General features: G+C 44.5%; 1 protein-coding gene across 1 annotated transcript in view; it reads left to right on the plus strand.

The window, feature by feature from the left end:
• The window catches only part of LOC105485301 (collagen type IV alpha 1 chain), a 153,305-nt gene that overhangs the window by 90,814 nt on the left and 39,628 nt on the right, over window positions 1–22,863 (plus strand). Inside the window, exons 7-24 of the mRNA XM_071081046.1 lie at window positions 172–225; window positions 421–447; window positions 1,865–1,948; window positions 2,035–2,097; window positions 2,650–2,685; window positions 3,183–3,224; window positions 4,498–4,584; window positions 5,107–5,133; window positions 5,290–5,340; window positions 6,481–6,525; window positions 6,613–6,666; window positions 8,398–8,439; window positions 10,466–10,550; window positions 11,130–11,165; window positions 12,827–12,991; window positions 16,414–16,509; window positions 18,640–18,723; window positions 19,264–19,334. Of these exons, the coding sequence (XP_070937147.1) occupies window positions 172–225; window positions 421–447; window positions 1,865–1,948; window positions 2,035–2,097; window positions 2,650–2,685; window positions 3,183–3,224; window positions 4,498–4,584; window positions 5,107–5,133; window positions 5,290–5,340; window positions 6,481–6,525; window positions 6,613–6,666; window positions 8,398–8,439; window positions 10,466–10,550; window positions 11,130–11,165; window positions 12,827–12,991; window positions 16,414–16,509; window positions 18,640–18,723; window positions 19,264–19,334 (1,149 nt within the window). The remainder of the gene's footprint in view (window positions 1–171; window positions 226–420; window positions 448–1,864; window positions 1,949–2,034; window positions 2,098–2,649; window positions 2,686–3,182; window positions 3,225–4,497; window positions 4,585–5,106; window positions 5,134–5,289; window positions 5,341–6,480; window positions 6,526–6,612; window positions 6,667–8,397; window positions 8,440–10,465; window positions 10,551–11,129; window positions 11,166–12,826; window positions 12,992–16,413; window positions 16,510–18,639; window positions 18,724–19,263; window positions 19,335–22,863) is intronic.

Consider the following 22,863-nt stretch of genomic DNA (forward strand, 5'->3'; position numbering starts at 1 on the left):
CTATTTCTTCTTTCATAAAGTGGTACCCAGTAGCAGAGCTTGTGATAAACTGTTTTTAGGAAATGATTTTAACCAACAAGTGAAGGGTAGGGCAGAGTAACTCCTGCGGTGTCAGGGCTGATGTGTCTGCCGCACGCAGTGTGTATGAATGATGCTCTGCTGTCTCCCCAGGGAGAGAGAGGGCCGCTCGGGCCTCCTGGCTTGCCTGGTTTCGCTGGAAATCCCGTGAGTAGAGGTTATTTAGGACGGAACCTCTTTCTTTTAGTTACAACTTCTCTCTTCTCATTCCATTTCCTTTTCTTTCTTTCTTTGCTTATGTTTTAATAACTTATATTTTACATATAATATTATATAATAACAATTTTAATGCTAATGATATTTTGAGAAAAACAAAACTAACACCAAAACTTTCTTTTTTAGGGACCACCAGGGTTACCAGGAATGAAGGTACATTTTATTTTGTTTTGCTTTATTGGATTCATTACAGGGATTCTGTTTAAAACAAGTGCCATTTTCTTTAAACCACTTTGGCTGATCGATTGCTTCTGAACACATTTCCCTAAACTCTGTTACATTAAAAGACTGTATAAGTAATACACAGACTCAGATTTTAGACTCTAATGTTCAGACACTTGAGTGTCTTAATGGGGAGTAAACAGTGGAAGGAGGCCTGGTGTGGTGGCGAAGGCTCACTTCGCCCAAACCAGGGAGGGCAGATGGGAGAATGGAGCTCCCTGGGTGCCTCTCAGACTTGCCAGGAGGGAACCTGTGACAGCTTTTCCCAGGCGGGGTGTTGCTGTCTTGGGGCTCGGCTGCTGGCATCAGCCCGACCTCCAAATGTGCAGTCCTGTAGTGTGTGGGCTGTGCTTGGGCACAGGGTGGGGACCTTGGGTATCTGGGTGTTGGGAGCAGTCCCATCCAAGGGAGGCTTGTAGGTCTCAGCAGCTGCAGTAGAGATAACCGCTCACCTGGATGAGGCTGAGAGTCCCTGTGCGCCTGTGATTCAGAACACATAGGAAACAGATCCTCGTAATAGCCCTGTGTGTTAGCGTGCTCCAGAGACACAGAACCAGTAGCCTATGTGTGTGTGTAGCCAGAGACAGGAGAAACGGCCTCTAAAGCATTGGTACTCATGACTGTGGCCGGCAAGCTCAAAACCTGTGGGCTGAGTGGGCAGGCTGGACACCAGGGAAGGGGTGGAGCTGTAGCCTTGAGTCCGAAGGCGGTGTGTGGGCAGAATTCCTTCTTCCTCCAGGGACGTCGGTCTTTTATCCTGTAAGGCCTTCAAGTGATGGGATGAGGCCCACCAGCATTATGGAGGGCCATTTGCCTTATTCAGAGTCTACTGATTTAAGTGTCCATCTCATTTTAAAAATCCCTTCACAGAAACATCTGGACTGGTGTTTAACCCAATAATGTGGCCTGGCCAAGTTGACAGATAAAATTTACCATTACACCCTGCTCTTATAAAAGTATTCATCCTGAGCCTTTTCTCAAAAGAGAATTCTTGTTTTGTGAGAAGAGCCTGGGGTCACACAGTAGTCTTTTAACTAGAGACAGGGGGCCCTTGTCTAGAGTGGGGGATGGTCCTGTGCAGAGCGTTGCGGACCCCTTTGTTTAGCCGTCTCTACATTCAGTCCTGGCTGCGGCTGAGTTGACCATGCAGTGGTTGAAGCTGGTCATCAAGATGGCAATCATGATGGGAGGGATGCCAGGCTGTTGATTTCCAGTGTAGACGGGGTCTAAATCCCAGACTTAGGCTAGTCCTGTAACAGTAATATGTGCCAACTACTCAATGAGTTTTCAGTTTCTTTACGTGAATGTCAATATTTACAACTTTCTATTTTCTTTGTTCATCCTCTAGGGTGATCCAGGTGAGATACTTGGCCATGTGCCCGGGATGCTGTTGAAAGGTGAAAGAGGATTTCCCGGACTCCCAGGGAATCCAGTAAGCATTTGCTGCATCATTATGAACATGTGCCACCTCACCCTCCCAGTTTGCATCTGAACTCATTTCTTTCTCATGCATTCTAGGGCCCACCAGGACTGCCAGGGCTTCAAGGTCCTGTTGGGCCTCCAGGATTTACCGGACCACCAGTAAGTTTTGGGGGCTGTCTCTCCAAGACAATCATTTAAAGAACAACTATATTGAGGTGTGAAAATAAGTAATAATTTAGTAAAAACTTTATACAGTTGTGGTCACTCTGAATATGGACATGGCAGGATCAGCTTCCCTCTTATTAAACGTTTGGCTGGCAGCCTGGTACCCGTATACCCAGAACTGTGGGAAAGGGGTGATGATAGCACCATAAACTGATATCCTGAAACAAATAATGCGGTCATGGTTGTGGCGGCTGGCTGGGTACCACTGATAGTCACAGCCTGTGGGAGTGAGTTCAAAGATGGACAGGCAGGCTCTGCCCCGGGTGACTTCACTGTGGAGCAGGGGAGACGGATTGGCATTGATATGGTCACACCTGAGGGTCCTGCACCTGCTAGGAGTCGGGAGGGAGGGGAAGCCCAGGAAAAATATTCCACAAATAAATTATCATGTTGACCAGAGAATCTTAAGATAACATCAGCCTAAAGAAGGTCTTAAAGCTCCCTATAGTTGTGAATGCTATTTAATTAAAATGCTCTCTCTCCCAGGGTCCCCCAGGTCCTCCCGGCCCTCCAGGTGAAAAGGTAAAGTTTTTTTTCATTTTTTGTTCTTTGGCGTTAGTATAAGGCTATCATGAAATTGCTATAGCTCATTCTTTCTCATTCTTTCAGTCTGTAAAAAAATGCTAGAAAATTAAGACTATCTTTATCTAACTATACCTTTAAGTATCTATCATTTATTATCTACTGATTATCTATCAATATATTGATCTTTTCTTTCATTCGTCCTTAGTCAATACTTTGGAATCACCGATATTTCCCTTAGTTTTCTAACGCAAGAGTTTAAAAACTGTAAATTTTTAAAAATGTCTTTAGAATTTTTGGTCAGTCATACTTTAAAAACTTTTTTCATAGACATTGAATACAGCATGATCGTTACTTTCTGGAAAATTTTATGAGAGTTGTGGAACAAAGCTATTGCCTGAAATCTACCATCTTACTGCGTTTTGTGTGAGGTTTGTAGAATGACTTTGAACAAAGTAGACAAATCTAATAATGAGAGCCTAATTTTTAATCCACAGGGACAAATGGGCTTAAGTTTTCAAGGACCCAAAGGTGACAAGGTGAGTGCACATTGCTGTGGAGTGCTTTCATGTTGAAAACCACAGTTCTCACCTGACAGTTACCCACCTTTGGATCGACGTTTGGACTTATAAGTATAGTTACTCTTCTCTGCATGTTCTTGCATTTGGTAGTGTTTTCCTTAAAATGACAGCATGATTGAATTTATTCTAGCTTATTAAATACTCTAGAATTTATGGAAGTGCTCCGTGATCTGACAAGCAGAGAACAACGGGCTAACTCCAATTATCTGTACAGAGAGTTCAGTCAAACTCTTCTTCGTCAGTGATGAGGTCAGACCTAGGATTTTAAGAGTCAAATTTAGGACTTGACCATTAGATGCGTAACCGTGTAAGCCCTGCAGAGTGGAAGTCCCCCACCAGGAAATTAGGACTAGCATGGTTGGCAGTGGCCCCTCACCACCGGCCTCTCTTCTCAGAGGTGGACGCGTCCAGGGCCAAGTGGGTGTGAGGGGAGATGCAGTGTGGAGCTGGGAGGGCGCAGACCACAGCAGGTGGCTTCATCCTGAAGAGAGGAGGCAAGTGGTGGGTCCCTGATCCTCTCCAAGAGTTTCCCTGGATCAGACCAATGAAGCAGGCACTGACTGAGAAGGGATGCCTGCCATTGCGGTAGCCAGCCTGTGGAAGGCCAGATTCTCCTCTGACATCCAAGCTGGTGGAGGCAGTTACAACCACAGCGCCCAATGCAGTGGGGCCTGGATGAATCTGGATGTGCAGGTGGCCTCTGCTTGCCACCCTAGATTTTGGCCCAGTCTTTTCATAAACTTTGCAATATAGTGATGCTGAAATGTATGTGGTTGTAATTTTCAGGTGTACCCAGCAGTTAGGATGCCTGAGGAAGGAGACTCTTGATGGTTGTCTCATTTTGGAGCTACCTAAAATGCCTTCTTTCTTCTCAGCCTCTATTAGGCAGTTTGTATTCCTTTCCTCCGTGCCATCAGGAGCCAATACACACGACACAGGTGCACGCAAGTCCAGAGGTGTCTTGGCAGGTGTTCAGATTCTGTGGTTATTCCTGAGCTAGTGATTGCCCATAGAAGAAGTGAAATTCTCCTTCTGGGTTTAGATACTGGTTGTATCTTCTTCCTATTGAAATTTGATTTTCTGCAGAGGCAAAGGATGAGTAGAATAGAATAGCATATAATTACATTTTAAAAATAGGTGTTTTATTTTAGGCTTTTATCTCTCTCTGCAATTTTTCATCTCTGCATAATTGTTTCCATGCCTAATTAATTTTACATTTTTATGTCGACAGGGTGACCAAGGGGTCAGTGGGCCTCCGGGAGTACCAGGACAGGCTCAAGTTCAAGAAAAAGGAGATTTTGCCACCAAGGGAGAAAAGGTGTGAATAGGCTTCATCCAGTGAATACTGGATTTTCTAATTTTGGACAAATTCCAAAGGACAAAGAGAAAATGGGTCAAAATTCAGTTTTTCCAGCTACCTTCAATCCTGATCTGGAAAACAGATTTATAGACTGTTCGTTCCATAAACTATGAGCACCTCTGAGAGCAGAGGCAGCTGGAACTGGGTTGGTCCAAGCCTGATCTGAGGCTCACCCCGCTGGATCAGGGCTTCTTAAATGTGCCCCAAGTTAGGGGTGGCTTGGTTAGCAGGAGGGAGTCGGGCTCGGGGGCAGGGGGAGGGCAGGGCCAGTCACCATGGGTCAAGCATGATAAACCCTGCCCGGCTGACATTTCTACCAGTCAATGCCAAGTGAGTGCTGGAGATCAACAGGAATTTATTTGTTAATGTATCAGAAAAGGTTTTTTTTTTTTTTCTTTTTTTCTGCTGTGTGTTTAATGCAGCATATAACAATTGATATAGCTGTTTGATAGTACTGATCTGCCTCTCCAACTCTTTCAGGGCCAAAAAGGTGAACCTGGATTTCAGGTAAGTACTCAATTTCTGTCTATCATTTTTAGGTCAAAGACCATAAAGTACAGATTTAAGTTACACGCTTATTTCACCTAAAGTTTAATATTTATCTAACTTAATATTTTGCTTAAATAGAACGAATGAATCTCTTTGCCTTTTTGTTCATTTAAGGGAATGCCAGGGGTCGGAGAGAAAGGTGAACCCGGAAAACCAGGACCCAGAGTAAGTGCTTTCCCAAGTCCTTTTTTCATGAAACAATTCTCCTTTCATGCTGAAAATCGCAGATTCACAGAAACATAAGAATGGAAAAGGCTTGTAGGGACTTCTCGTTTATCCATTTCATGCCCCAAAGGGCTTTTCCGAGACTCTCCTGAGCTATGTCATTTGCAAGGCCTCCCAGGCAGGCGAGGTCCTTCCCTGTTTAAGGATCCAGCACTGAAGGCGCCACCCCCGGCTGTGGAAAGAGGCTTCTGAAGAGCCCTAGTCTGTCCCTGAAACCTTCGGTCCTGCTCTATCTAAGAGCAGCGGGTTGGTTGGACTTTGCCACCCGGAACACCAGACGGTGTTTGCACAGCCGCAAGCCTGAGGGGCCGAGTTGCTTCTCACTTTAGGGATGGTGGTGACGTGAGACCCACCCCACTGCCAGTCCCCTGGGATGGTTCTGGTTTCTACCTGGAAGCAACATGCAGAAACCTGCATTCAATGAAGCATTTGCATAAGCTTGCAAATACTCAGCTGCCAGTAGGCAAACTTCTCTGATGTTAGCTTTGCTACCAAGATACAATCATATTTTAGAAGACTTGTAGCTCATCGGACTCTGCTCTTTAAAAATAGAGTTCTCTTCTATTGTAACTGTTTCATAATTATTCATCATATACTATATTACTTATTATTGTGGTATTGTCAGCTTACATAGAGCGCTCATTTACCTTGCTTGTGTTTCATAGGAGAGACAACATATTAAGCTATCTGAATCAGAGCTTTGGTGTTTTATCCGTTATTATTATTATTATTATTATTATTATTATTTATATTTTTGAGACAGAGTCTCACTCTGTTGCCCAGGCTGGAGTGCAATGGTATGATCTCGGCTCACTGCAACCTCCGCCTCCTGGGTTCAAGTGATTCTCCTCCCTCAGCCTCCCGAGTAGCTGGGACTACAGGCGCCTGCCACCACACCCGGCTAATTTTTGTATTTTTAGTAGAGACGGGATTTCACCATGTTGGCCAGGCTGGTCTTGAACTCCTGACCTCAGATGATCCACCCTCCTTGGCCTCCCAAAGCGCTGGGATTACAGGCATGAGCCACCACGCCCGGCCTATTATTTATTAAATACCAACGTTTACATCTTTATTCTACAGGGAAAACCTGGAAAAGATGGTGACAAAGGGGAAAAAGGGAGTCCCGTAAGTATCTCTCTGTGATTTTTACCAGCAGGCTCACTGTTCCCGCCACTGCCCTCTGACGGTTACTACTTCTCTCTTTGGTTTCAGGGTTTTCCTGGTGAACCCGGGTACCCAGGACTCGTAGGCCGCCAGGGCCCACAGGTAAACGCTGGCACCGTTGTGAGCCTTTATCTTCACTTTCCAATTCAACCCAGAGGTCTGTTTATTCTTTCCTAGAACTAAGGACTCTGTACTCAAGGGAAAAAAATCATTTATGCTTCTTCTGGGTAAAAACACAATTTAGCGGTTTCCTTTGTGTTGACGATTTTTTTTTTCAAAATAAAAATACATGAAATGTACCACTCATTCAAATTTTTATGTCTTTTTTCGGTAGTAGATTATTTTTTCCCTGATCATAAAACAATAGAAAATACAGAAAGGTATCATGAGGAAAAGAAAGCTTACCTAATTTTTTCTATTACTGTTCAGAAATGGCCAGAGTTCACCTTGTTCCTGTGTGCATACACAAGCAGGGCAGCTTCTAAAGGTGATAGTGAACAATACCTCTTGCTTTTTCACGTCATGATAGGAGGAGGATATATTTCAGTGGCCATCAATGTAGTTATGATACGAACATCCAAGCCTTTTGTTGCGTGGTGTTTAGGCCATTTTATGCTCACAAGTATTTTTGCTCATTTGGTCATTTCTCTGTCAAATTCCTGAAAGCGTAATATTGGGGTCCACATTCAGACACTTGTTTTGAAATTTTGCCACATGCAACCAAATTGCCCCAGAAAGTCCTTCTGCCAGACCAGGGCCCTTTTAGTTGGGGAACTAACTTAAAAAAAAAAATCTGAAAAATATTAGTCAATCTGACAGGCAGAAAAAAAAACTTCATTATTGCTTTATTTTTCTCTCTTAATATGAGACTAGGTAATGTAAATCTTTACTAATATAAGAAATAATTTTGGAATATTCATCACCAATGGCGAGTGGAAAGCTGCGGGGAGGGCCTCACTAGCCCACAGTTAATTTCTTAAAGCCAGGGACAAAAGGAAGAAACCTTGGCTGTAATTTTTTGAGGAAGTAAAATCCTGTAAATTGTAAATGGTAGATATATTTAGAATATAGTGGCTAAGATATTTATGTCCTCTAGATATTTCTAAAATTCTTCTGGTATTCATATAAGAAAAATCAAAACATTCAATTCTTGTTTACTGCCTTAATTTAAAAGGAAAAATATATACATTCATGGTATAATGTACATATCTTTGGACTGTTTTTAAGTCATTATGATGATGTTTAATTAAAATATTTGATATGAAAGGGTTAATTTCTTTTGAGTTTTTCATCTACTATGGATGAGATTAAACCTTAAAGTGATCAGAATTTATCAACTAATGTTTTCAGTTAATATTAGATTTTACATTATGACCTCCAATGCAAATTTGAGAAAATCTTCACCTAAAAACATCATATAAAACGATTTCCTTAAGAAAATATATTTGGGAATCATGCTTTTATATTATTTTATTTCATTTTTCTTTTTAAAATTGAAAAACCTTGGTTGCCAATTCCACTCATCAATGATTCTGTTTTCTGAGGAAGTGTGTAATCGACGGGACAAGTATCTGGGCTGTTTTGTAAGGAGAATAATTAGCCCCCAACTTACGCTTTGCAGAAATCTTTGTTTTCATGTATCATGCGTATGCAAAGCAAAATGAAGTCTATTCATTTTTGTTGTAATCGTCACAGAATGAGAGATACTACAGAGAGAAAAATAGTTTTAATGTACTGTAGGCATACTCTGTTTCACCAGAAGAAATGTTTAATCTGCTTTCTGCAAGACAGTCTTGTAAGAATATGCAAGGAAAGTTATTTTTTCTTTTGTAGGGAGAAAAGGGTGAAGCAGGTCCTCCCGGCCCACCTGGAATTGTGAGTAAGAGTACTGTCCCTGGGTCTGTGAGAGCACTGGGGGAAGGAAGGAGAGGAGATTCAGGGCACAGCTGTCTCTAGAATTGCATTTGTTATGTAAAGTGGTTCATGCTACTTGAAATGATTTTCTAATTTGTATTGTATGGAGTTTAGTATTTATTATTTTTATTATATTTTGACATTTTCTGCACATCTTTAAATCACTAAAACCTTTTCATGGATTTTGTACATGGATGAGAATATTAGCAACATATTTGACTCCTTTTTCTTGAAATAGAGTCCTGCTTTGTCGTCCAGGCGGGAGTGCAGTGGTGCGACCTTGGCTCACTGCAACCTCTGTCTCCTGGGTTCAAGTGATTCTCCCACCTCAGCCTCCCGTGTTGCTGGGATTACAGGCGCCCGCCACCATGCCCAGCTAATTTTTGTATTTTTAGTAGAGACAGAGCCTGACTATGTTGGCCAGGCTGGTCTCGAACTCCTGACCTGGGGTGATCCACCCATCTTGGCCTCCGAAAGTTCTGGGATTACAGGTGTGAGCCACTGTGCCTGGACTTGACACTTTTTTTAAAAAAACATGGTCCATTGAGGAAAATTTTTGTAAGAAAAAGAGGTCATCTACCATTTAACTATCCTGGCAAAACAATTTTTATTTTTGCAAGTAACATTTTACTGCTGGTCAACATGCATATTTTGCATACTTGTCAGTGATGTGTGTGACATTTAAAAGTGGGCGTTCTCATGTTTGCAAGTATCTTCATGGTGATCGTTTATTTTCAGTGTCCTATCAGAGACTTGTGCTCTAATTTCTTAGCCATTTTGCCCCCAGTCTTTTTTGAAATAATGAAAATGTTACTGTTCTCTCCTTTGCTGCCTTCCTTGCAGTGCCACAGGTAATACGTTCACACAGCCCAGTTTATCTATAGATTTACATTGAAGGGTTTTACTTTGATTTTTTTACGGACAAAAATTGTATATATTTATGGTATACATCATGATGTTTTATATATGTAACCTGTAGGGATGACTAAGTCAAGTTACTTAACATTGGCGCATTTTAATAATATCTATTAATTGATACAAAGGAATTATATTTTAAAGGTAATATGCAAAAGTTGACTTTGCCACTTGTCTTGAATTTCATTAATTTAGAATCAGGGTCAGTGAATTTTCTCCTTTTTAATGAGCCAAAAGTGCCTCTTCTTGTCTTGCGACCTTAAGGAAGTGCCTACTTCTGGTCATCAGAAAAAAAAAAGTAAAAAAAAACTCTTCCAGTAAGAAAATTTGTGTGTTCCTATTACATACAGCCTAAGGAAATTTAAGAGTGTTCCTCTCATAATACCCTGTAAAGTAAAACATTCCATCTATGGCTTGTATGTACAATTAGAAATTATAAACCTAAGCCTCAAATTGATGTTACTCCAACTTTACCTCACTGGGGTGATAAAAAAGCTGCTGCCAGGCAAACTATTACAAAAGGAAGCAAAACCGCCTGCCTGGCAGGGTCCTTTGCAGGGATGGTTACGGCCTGTTTATTCCATATGTTTTTGTTGTTGTTGTTATTTGTTTGTTTGAGACGGAGTCTCGCTCTGTCACCCAGGCTGGAGTGCAGTGGCGCCATCTTGGCTCACTGCAAGCTCTGCCTCCTGGGTTCCTGCCGTTCTCCTGCCTCAGCCTCCCGAGTAGCTGGGACTACAGGCGCCGCCACCATGCCCAGCTAATTTTTGTAGTTTTAGTAGAGTTGAGTTTTCGCCATATTGGCCAGGCTGGTCTCAAACTCCTGACCTTGTGATCCACCTGCCTCAGCCTCCCAGAGTGCTGGGATTACAGGCATGAGCCAACGTGCCCGACCTATCCCATATGTTTTAGAGGCCTATCCTCTTCCTCCTTGTCCACTACCATTGCTGCTACTTCACTTTCATATTTCTTGAAATAACAAATATGTACATTTCTTCACTCATATTGCTTTACGCTACAGGACTAGCCACTCCCATGCCACGGGATGATCACCTTTTCCTTCTTGATGCAGGTTATAGGCACAGGACCTTTGGGAGAAAAAGGAGAGCGGGGCTACCCTGGAACTCCGGGGCCAAGAGGAGAGCCAGGCCCAAAAGGTAGCTTTCTTGCCTTTTTCCCCCCCACCCTCCTCCTCCGCCCCGCCTCCTCCTCTTTCTTTTCCTCCTCCCCTTCCTTCTCTTCCTCCCCCTTCTTCTCTTCCTGCCCCTCCTTCTCTTCCTCCCCCTCCTTCTCTTCCTCCCCCCCTCCATTCCTCCTCCTCTTTCTCTTCCTCCTCCCCTCCCTTCCTCCTCCTCCTCCTTTTTCTCCTCTTCCTCCTCCTCCTTCTTCTCTCTGTCTCCCCCCCGCTTTCTATTTCTTCCTCTCTTTTTTTCTAGTTTTGACCTGTGTTCATCCATATTTTGGAAGCATCTGCAGCCTTGTAGGACTGTCTGTGACCAGGTCTCCTCCAAGTTCCTGTTTCACTGTCACAGCGGGGTTCAGAAGCCGTTCGCTGTAACTTTGAGAGCAATGCATTTCTAGAGTGGGGGCTCGCGTGGTTTCCTGCTCTGTTTTCTACATTCCCTTTGGCCATGGGCACTTATCAATGCACCAAGCAAGACTTTCAGCAGAGAAATAAAAAGTATACAAATGGGTGAACTGTTCTGTTTGATCCAACACTCTCTTTCTCTTTTAAGGTTTCCCGGGACTACCAGGCCAACCCGGACCTCCAGGTGAGACTCCTTAGCTGCTTTGTTATAGCATACTTGCACACCTTCTGTGCTGTGTGTATTCCGAATATATAATTTATCATGAATGTTAGATATTTGCACACAATGGGTAGCAATCTGATTACATCTTTTCTAGTTTTGAAAGCAGAATAGACAAGGGCTCGCAGCCTTTATGCTTTTTGCTTTGTTTTCGATGTTTACATTCTTTTTGTTTTTAATCCCCCTGTTTATTGTTTTATATATTTTTTCCTTTCCAGCTGGTCTAAGTTCTTGCGGAGACCGCTTTTTTCTTTTTTTAGAAACAGACGACACCCCACCCAGCCCACGCCTGGCTCAGGGCAGGGACTTTGTCCACTCCCACTCTCTCTCTTTTCTGTAAAAACTCTAAATCTACCCTTAAAAGCATCCCTTTTGTCTCTTCTTAACTCTTGGATTCTCCGGAATGTGTGACTTCATGATTCCTCGCAGAAGCCTTCTTTACTGTCTACAACCTTTTGTCTAACCCTTAGTGGTCTCTTAACCCAGACGCTTGATAAAAAACCATTGAAGTTGCTCTGGCTGGAGGAGTTACCCATGTCCCCCTTTCAAAGTTGCTGTGCTCCTCTCTGTCCAGCCCTGCCCTGGGCTCGCCTGTGGCCTTGACCATTGCCTCCGCACCCCAGCTCCCTGACCGTCCTCCTCACTCTAAGGGTCTGAGTTGGCCTCATGCCCAGGGAGTTCCTTCATTTTCCTCTCCGTTAGACGTGCCACCCCTCCTCCTTCACCACTCAGGAAGGGCACACAGTATTTGGCGGAAGCCCACAGGGGCCGCCCATCAGGGCCCTTGGCTGCCTTTGGGCACATTGTGCTTGTGGCTTTTCTCCCCGGTGACGGGCTGGATGTCTCAGACTCTGCGCCCCTTCGGTCAGCCCTCTTCCCTCTCCTCTCCATGCTGTTCTTCATTCACACCAAGTCTTCTTGCGTCCCGTTTGCCTCGACTGTCCTTTTCCTCACACTCCTCGTCACAGCCTGATGCTGGGAGTGGAAGCTGTCGCGTCCCTTGCGGGAGCAGCAGAGCTTTCTCCGTGCAGCCTCCTGCAGCACCACGCTCTCAAGCGTCGCGTCCCGGCCTCCTCTCTCCCAGGGGCACGTGGTCTTATCCCTTATGGAGTTACCGTGGCTGAACCTGACCTGATATGTTCACACCTAATGGCTACTTTGACTTCAAACCCTTTTACAGAACCATCTTCTGTGTCCTTCGTTTTAATTTTCTGCTCTTGCCTCTAGATTGCCAACCCAGTGACCATCCCTTTGCTTCAGGTCCACTTTAGCTTTGTTGAAGGACATTTCTATGCCCTCATTCGCCCAGTAGAAATGCAGTGCACCCTCTACAGCCTGTTTTTATATGTTGGGAATACTATTTGCACTGAGGGAAATTCACAGATTTTAATGTCTATATAATGAGTCCCTTGTTCCTTGAAGTTAATTTGTAGGAAACATTTGACTGTTAGCATGAAATGGCCAGACGCCTGCCGGCTGAATATGGTTTTACATGTCTAAAGCAGTTCCCTTTTCAGTGATGATCTGGTTGGATTTTTACCTTGAACAGAGTTAGGAGAATGAGTTTGTGCTGTAGATACTAAGCGGCCTTGAGGTTATTGATGTGAGCTTCTGTGTGATTGCAGGCCCCCCTCTACCTGGGCAGGCTGGTGCCCCTGGCTTCCCTGGTGAAAGAGGAGAAAAAGGTGACCGAGGATTTCCGGGTGCATCTCTGCCAGGACCAAGTGGAAGAGACGGGCTCCCGGGTCCTCCTGGTTCCCCCGGGCCCCCTGGGCAGCCTGGCTACACAAGTGAGTTCCCTCAGAGATGGTTTAATGTGGTGTCCAAGCAGATGCCAGGGTGCCGGGCAGACCCAGGCTGGGGGCTGTGACAGTCTCCCACAGCCAGAGTGTAATAGAAAGGCATGGATTCTTCTAATCATTCATATTCCTCTAAGGGAATCTTCACAGAATTAACCATGCTACAAAAAGCAATAGTTAAAATGAAAAAATAAAGCTGGTTTAAAGGAATAAAGAACACGTTAACCAGCTCTGAGACTCCTGGCATCTAACGTTAAAAAGCAAACCTGTTGAGTTATATATTTTTATTGAAAACAGAATGCATTCTTCTTCATCTAGAGATACAAGTGAACACTAGGACACACACACACACACACACACACACACACGCAAACACACCAAAAGCAAGGAAGACAGGATGACACGGGTAAAGATTACATTAGTAAAGTCCAGAAAAGCCAGATTTTATTCCAGAAAAGCTGAACATGTAACATGGAACTCAATGAAGGTGGCCCTGTGGTCCCAACACAATACCAAAGCAAACTCGAAGATCTCCGAGGATTTAAGCCAACCTGTACAGTGGGAGTGTGTTCAGACACCCAGAGCCAGCCTTTGGAACCTGTTCAAAACCAACATGTGCTCTGTGGGGCCCCTGAAACACGAATCCTCTGTGGGGTTGATTGAGAAAGGACTCACAGGCTTCAAGTCCCAGCAAGATTTATTTGCTAGAATTCAAGCACATCTTTATGAAAGGGAGTTCTCATGGATGAGGCCACTGTAGGGGGTTGGGCCAGGGCTAGATAGAGCCATGGATTCCAGCCTGGCAGCTTCGATGGGGAATGTGATCTGCACGAATTTGGGTAGAAGAAAGAACAGATCACACGTGACTTGGGGGAACTTTTCTCCTCTGCTCTTGTGATTGCGTGAAACATGGGAAATGAAGATAAAATATTGCAGTCCTGGAGACACTCAATCCAGAGTCTCCTTTTCTCTGTGTGTCTGAGAGAAGGTTGTGAGCCTGACCAAGGGGCTTTGGGTTCCGGATTCATTCAGCGGGGAAGGGAGTGCCTGGGAGGCAGCAGGCAGGGATCTAGCAGTGGTGACAAGACTCAACAGATCCTGCTGTCCTGGAGCAAGCATTCCATGGGGCAGACAGGGGTTACCCAAGACAAGGGAATTCTCAGGAATCCTAGAGATGATAAGAAGTCCAGGGATAAGCATAAGCAGGAGAGTCAACAGAGAGTTCTGGGCGGGGGTAGGGTGGGGCAGGGGAGTGTGGTTTTAAGCAGAGAGATTTACAAAGACATGAAGGGAGTGAGGGAGCCAATGGTGAGGAAATCTGGGAAAAGGACATTCTCTTGGATATTTGTAATTTTGCAAGCGACGAAATATAAACACATATCATGTAAAAATGTGAACTTCACACTCTTGTTAATTGAATGAGATGTGTTGGCTGAACACATTGTAATATTTACTATTCCACATTTTCTAGGTGGCCTTTTTGGTCCATCTAAATTAAGTAATTCCCAATCACAGAGTATTAAGTAATAATTTAGCAATGAGATTTGTATTAAGATTTATAGCGTATGTTAAAGAGGCTACATCTTAAAGCCATTGCTACCTCGGGACCACCGTGCAATGCAGCCATTTCTGCATCTAAGTTCCGCCACTGTGTTCTTGTCTCAAGTGGGTGTAGCCAGCTCTAAACCATCCGTGGCTGCAGGTACCACTGCATAAAATGAATTTAAATGGACTTTGGTGAGGATGTACCTTTGTGGTTTTTTTTGGTCAGGGATGTGAAGGGATTCTGGTTGAGCTGAAGCAGGCAGGACTTTGGTGAGGATGTACCTTTGTGGTTTTTTTTTTTTTTTTTGGTCAGGGATGTGAAGGGATTCTGGTTGAGCTGAAGCAGGCAGGACTTTGGTGAGGATGTACCTTTGTGGTTTTTTTTGGTCAGGGATGTGAAGGGATTCTGGTTGAGCTGAAGCAGGCAGGAGCTACGTTCTGGAAAGGGAATGTAACAGTTACATGTCTCTCAATATTCAGGAGCATACATTTCTAGAGTCAAGGAATTAGTACACCCGAGGCTGGCAGGGCTGAGAGATGCGGGTTCTTTCAGTAAAGTAATTTAGGGGCTGCTCTTGGAAACATAAACATGGACTCCAGTTTGTCTAAGACAGATGTGGATGGTGCCGGTTGCACCAAGGTCGAAGGACCAACGAGGAGCCAGGCAGGACCAGAGTCACCAGGAGCAGGTCCCCTAACGGTGGCTGTCGGGGACCAGTGGTGACCCCACTCAGGCTTTCTTACCTCCTGTGCTTTGTGAGGAGAAACTCAGGGAAAGACACATAAGCACGTAAGCAACAAGCAAAACAAAAGCACTTTCCCCTTGGTTCCTACGCAGCTGAAGCTACCTTGTTCTGCTGAGCTCTAAACCAAGTCATCAAACAAGGTTGGGGCTCCTTTTAGGCATTCCGGTTCTAGCTGGGGTGGGCACGCTGGAAAGTTGACCTTGGTTAATGCATCCAAGCCCGAGGGAGGGCCCCACAGCCCCACTCCACACGCTGGGGCCCTTCTATAGTCGGAGACTTGGGGTGTCCAGGTGACAGCTGGACAGAGACTGACCTGACCATGACTTTGTCATTAGGAGGAGACTCTGTAAGGGGGAGGGCAGGGCCTTCAGCGCTGGTGCATGAATGTTAGGATTATGCCTGGGCAGAGATGCTGGATACCAAGTTGTTCACGGTGTCTTTTTTGTTCAAAGATCTTGGGGAAGGAAATATAAACTCCATCCCAATGTGTATCCAAATCGTAAAACAATGAACAATACTGATATTTTTTACTAGAACCTAGGACAGATGGTGTGTGCATTACTGCAGTTTATTTTTATGCTTCTTTACATAAATGATGCTCAGAATTGAATGTGAACAATTTGAGGCATTTCCTCACGGGCAGTCTGCCGCTCTAAGATAATGATTAGTTTTGCTGTAAATTGGGTTATAGGGGGAAAAAAGGAATAAAATTGTTCTAGTCTCAGGTTTGACTTAACAGAGGCATGACCCTGGACAAATCACTTAACTTTCTTGAGCCTCAGTTTCTTCATCTGTAAAATAAGAGTGATGGTCGGCTCTTCGCAAGATGAAATGAAACAGTATACAGGACAGGGCTGACGCACCTACAGATACTTCAGAACTTGTGAAATAGCAGTGTTGGCAGTGATGGCGTGGGATGGTGAGTGGGCGGTATGTGGTGTGTGCTGATTAGGTCTTGCACGTGGTTGATAGCTTAAGATTATTTTGAAACAAACTAAAGCTGAATTTCTAACACTTATCAGCCTAAGATATTTGGGTTTTATATTTGAGTTTTATAGGTTGAGTTAGGAGAGGGTAAAAACACCTGGCTATGATCCTATAACTCTGAAAACTCAATTTCAGATGGAATTGTGGAATGTCAGCCCGGACCTCCAGGTGACCAGGGTCCTCCTGGAATTCCAGGGCAGTCAGGATTGATAGGCGAAATTGGAGAGAAAGGTAAGATACTTTGATTTGTTTTAAAATGGTGGTTGCGTCTGTGCATATGATTTTTTCCCACATACTTACTGGCTTTGGAGGCAAGTGAGGGTGGGCGGAGGTAGGGCGTAGGTTCCTTTTATTTGGAACCCCCTTCAAAATCTATTCCTAGAATCAGCATCTTCTGGAACTTAGTCGATGATCTGGGAGGGAAAGGTGGAGACAGCCCTGAAGGTCAGAGTTTTGCCCTTTCTCCTTTCTAAGGACCATGGAGTCAGTCTTGCTACGGTGGGCATGGTCAGCAGATAAAACTCAGACTGATTTGTTCCGCAATCTTTCCATTCAGTGTTTGAGAAGAGACTTCTGTTATCAAAGAATGCTCTTCCCTCCTTCAGGCCAAGTCAGAAATCTGCACATGGAATGCTTACCAATTCTTCCAGTGGTGTTTGCATCGTCAGTGTGAGCAAATCTGCCACTGATGCATTAACCAGCTTCACTCTGGCCTCTCAGTTCCATCTTTAATCTTTCCAAGTGTTTGCCTTACCACCCGCACAGGACACTTATTCTTCAGCCATCCTGGACACAGAGGTGGATTATCACTGCATCAACAGTCCTGTCTTAGAGGGGAATAAGCAATGGATATTCTGGTATTTATATGCCTGTTAGTAACCTGAGAGTAGGACAAATAGGCTGTCCCCCAAATCAGCCCCGCTGTGTACCATTTCTGCCTGTGGATTGTAAACACGTTTTAGTCTTCAAACATGTAAAACAGAAACGATGTGTGGAGAAGTGTCAGCCAGTGTCTTAGAATTCTGACAGCCACGTACGCTGCAGGACCTGAGATGGAAGTGATCTTGGGCGTCCTCACAGGGGTGCCACTGATCTAAGTCAGTGCGCAGTTTGGGTTTTAATGAGTGTCTCCACTCTAGTTACCAGGCTCTCAGTACTTTGTGAGATGGGCTGTTCCATTTTATGACAGATCCAACATCCAGAGGTTCTTCACACTTCAATCTTAGCTGTCCATTCCCCAGATCCTAGGAGAAGCATCTTTCTTCTCGAGTCTTCGCATTCCTCTTTCGACTCCTTCGTCTGCTGGGAATGCACCTCGTCTCCCCACTCACCTGAAGCCTTGCAAACAGACACACCCACGAATGCCCTGGTGCCCAGAACTTAGCTGAGTTCTCAGCTGTGTTGCCCTGTGCCCCTTCCACTGATGGGCTCCTGGTCTGCCTCCTAAAAGAGCTCGAAATGAAACTGTGTGCCTGCTCCCACACTTCAGGGGCATGGCCTACCTGCACTGGCCCTGTTTTACTTCTGACTGAGGGGCGTCCCAGGGCGGAGTGGTCAATAGCAGTGCCCACGTGGGGCTGCCAGCCAGGGCAGGGATGGGAAGAAGATGGCCACACCGCCTCAAGGTCCCTGGCATGGACTTCTCTACGAGCACTTTTTGCCCTGTATTATGCCTGATTTGTACCTAGAAACCAGACATTTTAATATTTAAGACACAGGACTATCTAAGACACTGTAAGATCTCTGAGGTTGGTTTGAAAATCAAGACTTAAGATGTTAGAATTTCCAGAGACGAGCATCTCCTCCCCTCTTTCAGGGCTGCAGTCTGTCTCCTCTTCTGTCCTGGATCACATATGTGTTCTTGCTCTTGTGGCTTCTTATTCCCAAGTCCACCAACCAGTGAAGTCCATGAACTGGACTAAGCACTCAACGAAAGAAAACGGGGACTAAGGCCTCCATCAAAGAGAAAGGGGATAGGTAGTTTTCACATGACAGACAAAATTACAAAAGTCAAGTCTTCTCAGGCCGATAGGCACAGTTGGATTTCTGGATCACTTTTGCTGAGGCAGCCCCTGTCTTCTCCCTGGGAAAAGAACTTGGGTCTTTAAGCAGAGTGTCTGTGGTTACACGTGACGCCTGCTGGGGGCAGTGGGCTGTTCACTGACAGAGAGAGACGCGCATGTGACTGCAGTTTCCACCCGTTAGCAGAGAGCCATCTGGAGGAGCTGTTCAGTCACTGAGCAAACCTACGTTTGAATGTAATATGCTAGTGACAGCCTTGCCTTTTTCTGTTCTCTCAGTGCACTGCAGGGACTTCTGGTCACACGTTACATGTAAGCGCCTTTGTGTGTTCTTTTCTAGGTCAAAAAGGAGAGAGTTGCCTCATCTGTGATACAACCGGATATCGGGGGCCTCCCGGGCCACAGGGACCCCCAGGAGAAATAGGTAAGACCCACATGTGAAAAGGACCAGCTCAGCGTTTGCTTTGGTGTGTTGGCGTCTTTCCTGTGGAAGGGATTTCCCTCCATGAAAGGCCCGATTTTCTGCAGCCAGTCCTAGAGCATCATCAGAAGAACGCTGGGCCCCACTTCCAGGGTTTGTTCCCATTGCTGGGAGTGATCAAGATGGCCTCATAAAGATTTCCTAATAAAAGGCAGCAGCATGATCGTTCCCTCCGTGCCACACGTTCTGTTCTCTCACAAGCAGCGAACGGAATTTACGTTTGCCTTTAAGTGGTGCCCGGGTGTGTGGGCAGGAGAGCAGGGGAGGGTGCCGGAAGCATTCCTGCTTCTGGGTGTCCATGTGCGCTGGGCCACATGTTCCCTTTCTAAGTCCATCTTGGGCATTTTAGTTATTACTCTCTTTGGATTATCCAAGCAATCGTCCACTTCCTACACAGATTTTTATGATGAGTCTTAAGAAAAGGCTTTAAGAAGTGTCTCATGAATGCTGTGTTGCTGTCTTTTTCCCTGTCTCTCCTGAAAGGTTTCCCAGGACAGCCAGGGGCCAAGGGCGACAGAGGTTTGCCTGGCAGAGACGGTGTTGCAGGAGTGCCTGTAAGTAAACCTGTCTGAGTTCATGTACATATCATAAGTTGCCACCAAGCACATCAACAGAGTTGTGTCATTTTGCATTTGCAAGCGTAGCTTCTGCCTTGTGTGGGAGCTGGTAAGTGTTGCTGTGTCGAGGGCTCTGGAGGGTCTCCATGTGGCCTTTGTCTCGGGAGGATGCGTAAGACTGTCACCTACAGAGCCCAAACCGCAGCCGCCCTTCTTCTCACCTGGTCGGTATTTCTTTGGCTGCTGCCGACCTGTGTTCAGCTGTGGCTCAATGGGAGTGTGTCCTTCCCGCAGGGTCTCTGGGATTTCTTGAAACAAATGGTGCCACAGGAGCCACCCCTGCGCAGCCACAGTGCAGAGCCAAAGTGCTGTCTTTCTGTGTTACCGGTGCTGGTAACATCACATCAGATCATCTAAAAGCTTGTTAGTCAGTAGGTTCAGCATCAATAGTTTCTATGGAAAGATCAAGGAAAGCAGATCTGTTTCCCTCTGAGGATTTGAAATATGTTTTTATTCTTCTTCTTACAGTTGAAAATTTCTGTTACAACATCTATTGTGTAGTTGCTTTTTCAAATCCATAAATGAAATATCTGGATCACATTAACACGAAACCTTTCAATGGGACAAAATACCAGCTTCTTCGCTTTTCTAGTTTGTTTTAAAAGAATCCATCAAATAGAAGAGCATAATAATAATCTTGAATTTTGAAGGGCATTATTTTCTTGCATATAATCGCTTCTGTTTCTGAAGCTTTTAAATCTCAAGGCATTGTTCCTCTCATACTTTCTTTGTCCTTCTGAGCTTTGCAAGCACGGACTGGTTTCCACAATTCCTTTCATTCCTTTTTTTCTTTTTGTAAGATATTGAAAGTCAGATTTCAGTATTACTCATTTCTGATGTAGCTCTTCAAACTTTTTAATTTTTAAAGATATTGCTGGAAGCTTCTACAAAGAAAACCAGGGCAAAAGCAAGTTGAAATAGCAATGACCCAGCTGGAATTCAGCAATCGTTTTCTGCTTTTGAAGTTAGATCTTGGGCTTTTGCTCTGCAGAACTTCCCTGGTGCCTGGGGAGCTGAGTTAGAAGTTGCAATTGTTTAAAATATATCTAAATAAATTAGAAGTTCAAATAACTGGGTAGCCCTGACTGTAGTGGGGATCAAAGACCGAAGAACTTTGAAGGAAGCAGAAAGGACGTTTTTAACCTCTATCCACCGCCTCATCTCCTGGATTTTCCTGGTGGACTTCCTGCCTCAACTCTGGCTGAAACGCAGTCCAGACAAACCTAATAAAGATGGAAAAAGAGGAAAGAGGTGAGAAAGAAGGAATATTGAGGAGAGATCATGATATAGAAGAAAAGAAAGAAAACATACAACCCAAATTCTGCTCCTTATGCCTTCATCAGGAGCTCCTTTCTTTCCGTAGATGGAAAAAGTCTCTAAAAATAGATTTATGGGTAAATAATTCAATGGAGAAGTTAGTAATTTTCGTTTTATTGGAAGATGTACTTGAAGCTCCGTGATTTAACTGGCTCAGAAATGTGGTTCTCTTATTTTGAATTTGGCCAGAGGCTAAAAGAGATATCCACAAACCAGCACACACGAGAGTAGATTAAAATTTAAAAGCGGTGAAATGCTCTGAGCTTTCATTTGACTTAGATAGCATTTCTGTGACATTTCCTTTTGAAAGGCAAGTGTTTGATTTTTGGGAAAGAATAATGGATCATGAAAGGCCGACTCCCTGAGCAGGTTGATGATGCCCAGGTTGCTCTGAGCAGGTTTCATGGTTCCTGGTCCCTGAGAGGATGAACTGAAACTAACACTCCCTGACTTTTCCCACAGTGGCACCACTTTTTAGAGGCAGACAGCATAGGTGTCAGATTTTCTCCAATTAATGCCGCCAATGCTAAATTTTCCAGGCAGTATTTGATTCCTCAGCATTTATTTTCCAGGAGATGGATCAAAAGACCTTTGAACTACTTAGAATCAAGAAGTTCTGTGGCAAAGAAACCACATGAGATGTCCTAGGGTCACCAGTGTCACTGTTTAAAAAACCCAGATTTCTCCCATAAATAGAATGATGGCAGGCAAGGTCATCATTGTTAAAATAAAAAATTATATTTTCTCCCCCTAAGATCACAGTATTGGGGAGCTTTATATTTTTAGGCTGTGAATAATCACTATAAAATAATGTTATGATGTTTCCAGGTTGAGAAAAATGTATATTGGTTATAATTTCTTGCATTGGTATTTTTTAATTGATGAATATTGCCAGGTCAGTGTATACGTCCTCCAGTATCTCTTTTGTTCTGGATGCCAAGGATACAAAGACAGGAAACCTTGGTCCTACCTCCAGAGCCCTGAAATGCTAGTGGAGAGACAGCTCTGCAAATAGACTGTCCTAATGAAGCAAAGTGATTTACAGAATGAAGACCATACAATAGACCAGAAGGCAGCCCGCACCCACAAGAAAGGCTGCATAGAGGAGGCTAATTTTAGCTGGGATTGAAGGATGCATTGAAGCTAATATTAACTCAGAGAAACAGTTTAGAAATCCCACAACACCTTTCAAGTAAATAACAAATTTTCCATGACTCTCTGCTACAATTTCTGGCAGGTGGCTCATAGAAATAATTTGTTGCCTTTCCGGGGACCCAGAGCAAATAGACTGGGTATGTTCCACCTTTCCTGAGTAGGTCCAAGTAAAGTGTCCTAGGTCATAAGGGGCATTAGAGCATGGGGCCGGCTCAGACCACCAGTAGCCGTCCATGAGAAGCTTCTCCCATGACAGGGGCGTGCTGTGTCAGCACCATCTGATCTGGCAGCTGCTGGCCAGTGGTGGCTGTTGAGTCTTTGAAATGCAGTCACTGCTGGGTACGGTGGCTCACGCCTGTAATCCCAGCACTTTGGGAGGCCGAGGCGGGCGGATCACCTGAGGTCGGGAGTTCGAGACCAGCCTGACCAACGTGGAGAAATCCCGTCTCTACTAAAAATACAAAATTAGCCGGGTGTGGTGACGCATGCCTGTAATCCCAGCTACTCGGAAGGCTGAAGCAGGAGAATCTCTTGAACCTGAGAGGCGGAAGTTGCAGTGAGCTGAGATGGCGCCATTGCACTCCAGCCTGGGCCACAAGAGCAAAAATCCGTCTTAACGAAGCAAAACAAAACAAACAAAAAACGAAAACAAATGCAGTCACTGTGACGGAGGAACTGCATTTTTGTGTTATTTAATTTAACTTTCCAAGTCATATTGAACAGCGCAGAGAGTTGCCACATACTCTCTCTGTACTTTTGGAAGCCTGCTTGACAGGATTGGGCCAGGAGTCAGTGCATTGTGGTTGGCATGGAAGATGGAAACGGGAAGAAGAGCAGCTTCTCCCGTTCCTTAGCCTGCAATTTTTTAGCTCTTAGGAAGCAATTCAGGCAGGAACGCAAGTCAGCCCCATTTAGGTTAGTCCCATATTTGCAGTTTGTTTGACTTTGAGCAGGACAAAGAAGTCCTTCAAGCCTCACCTCTCCTGCTGTGTAA

The sequence above is a fragment of the Macaca nemestrina genome, chromosome 16 (genome assembly GCF_043159975.1).
Source record: "Macaca nemestrina isolate mMacNem1 chromosome 16, mMacNem.hap1, whole genome shotgun sequence".
In the NCBI taxonomy this organism is placed as follows: Eukaryota; Metazoa; Chordata; class Mammalia; order Primates; family Cercopithecidae; genus Macaca; species Macaca nemestrina.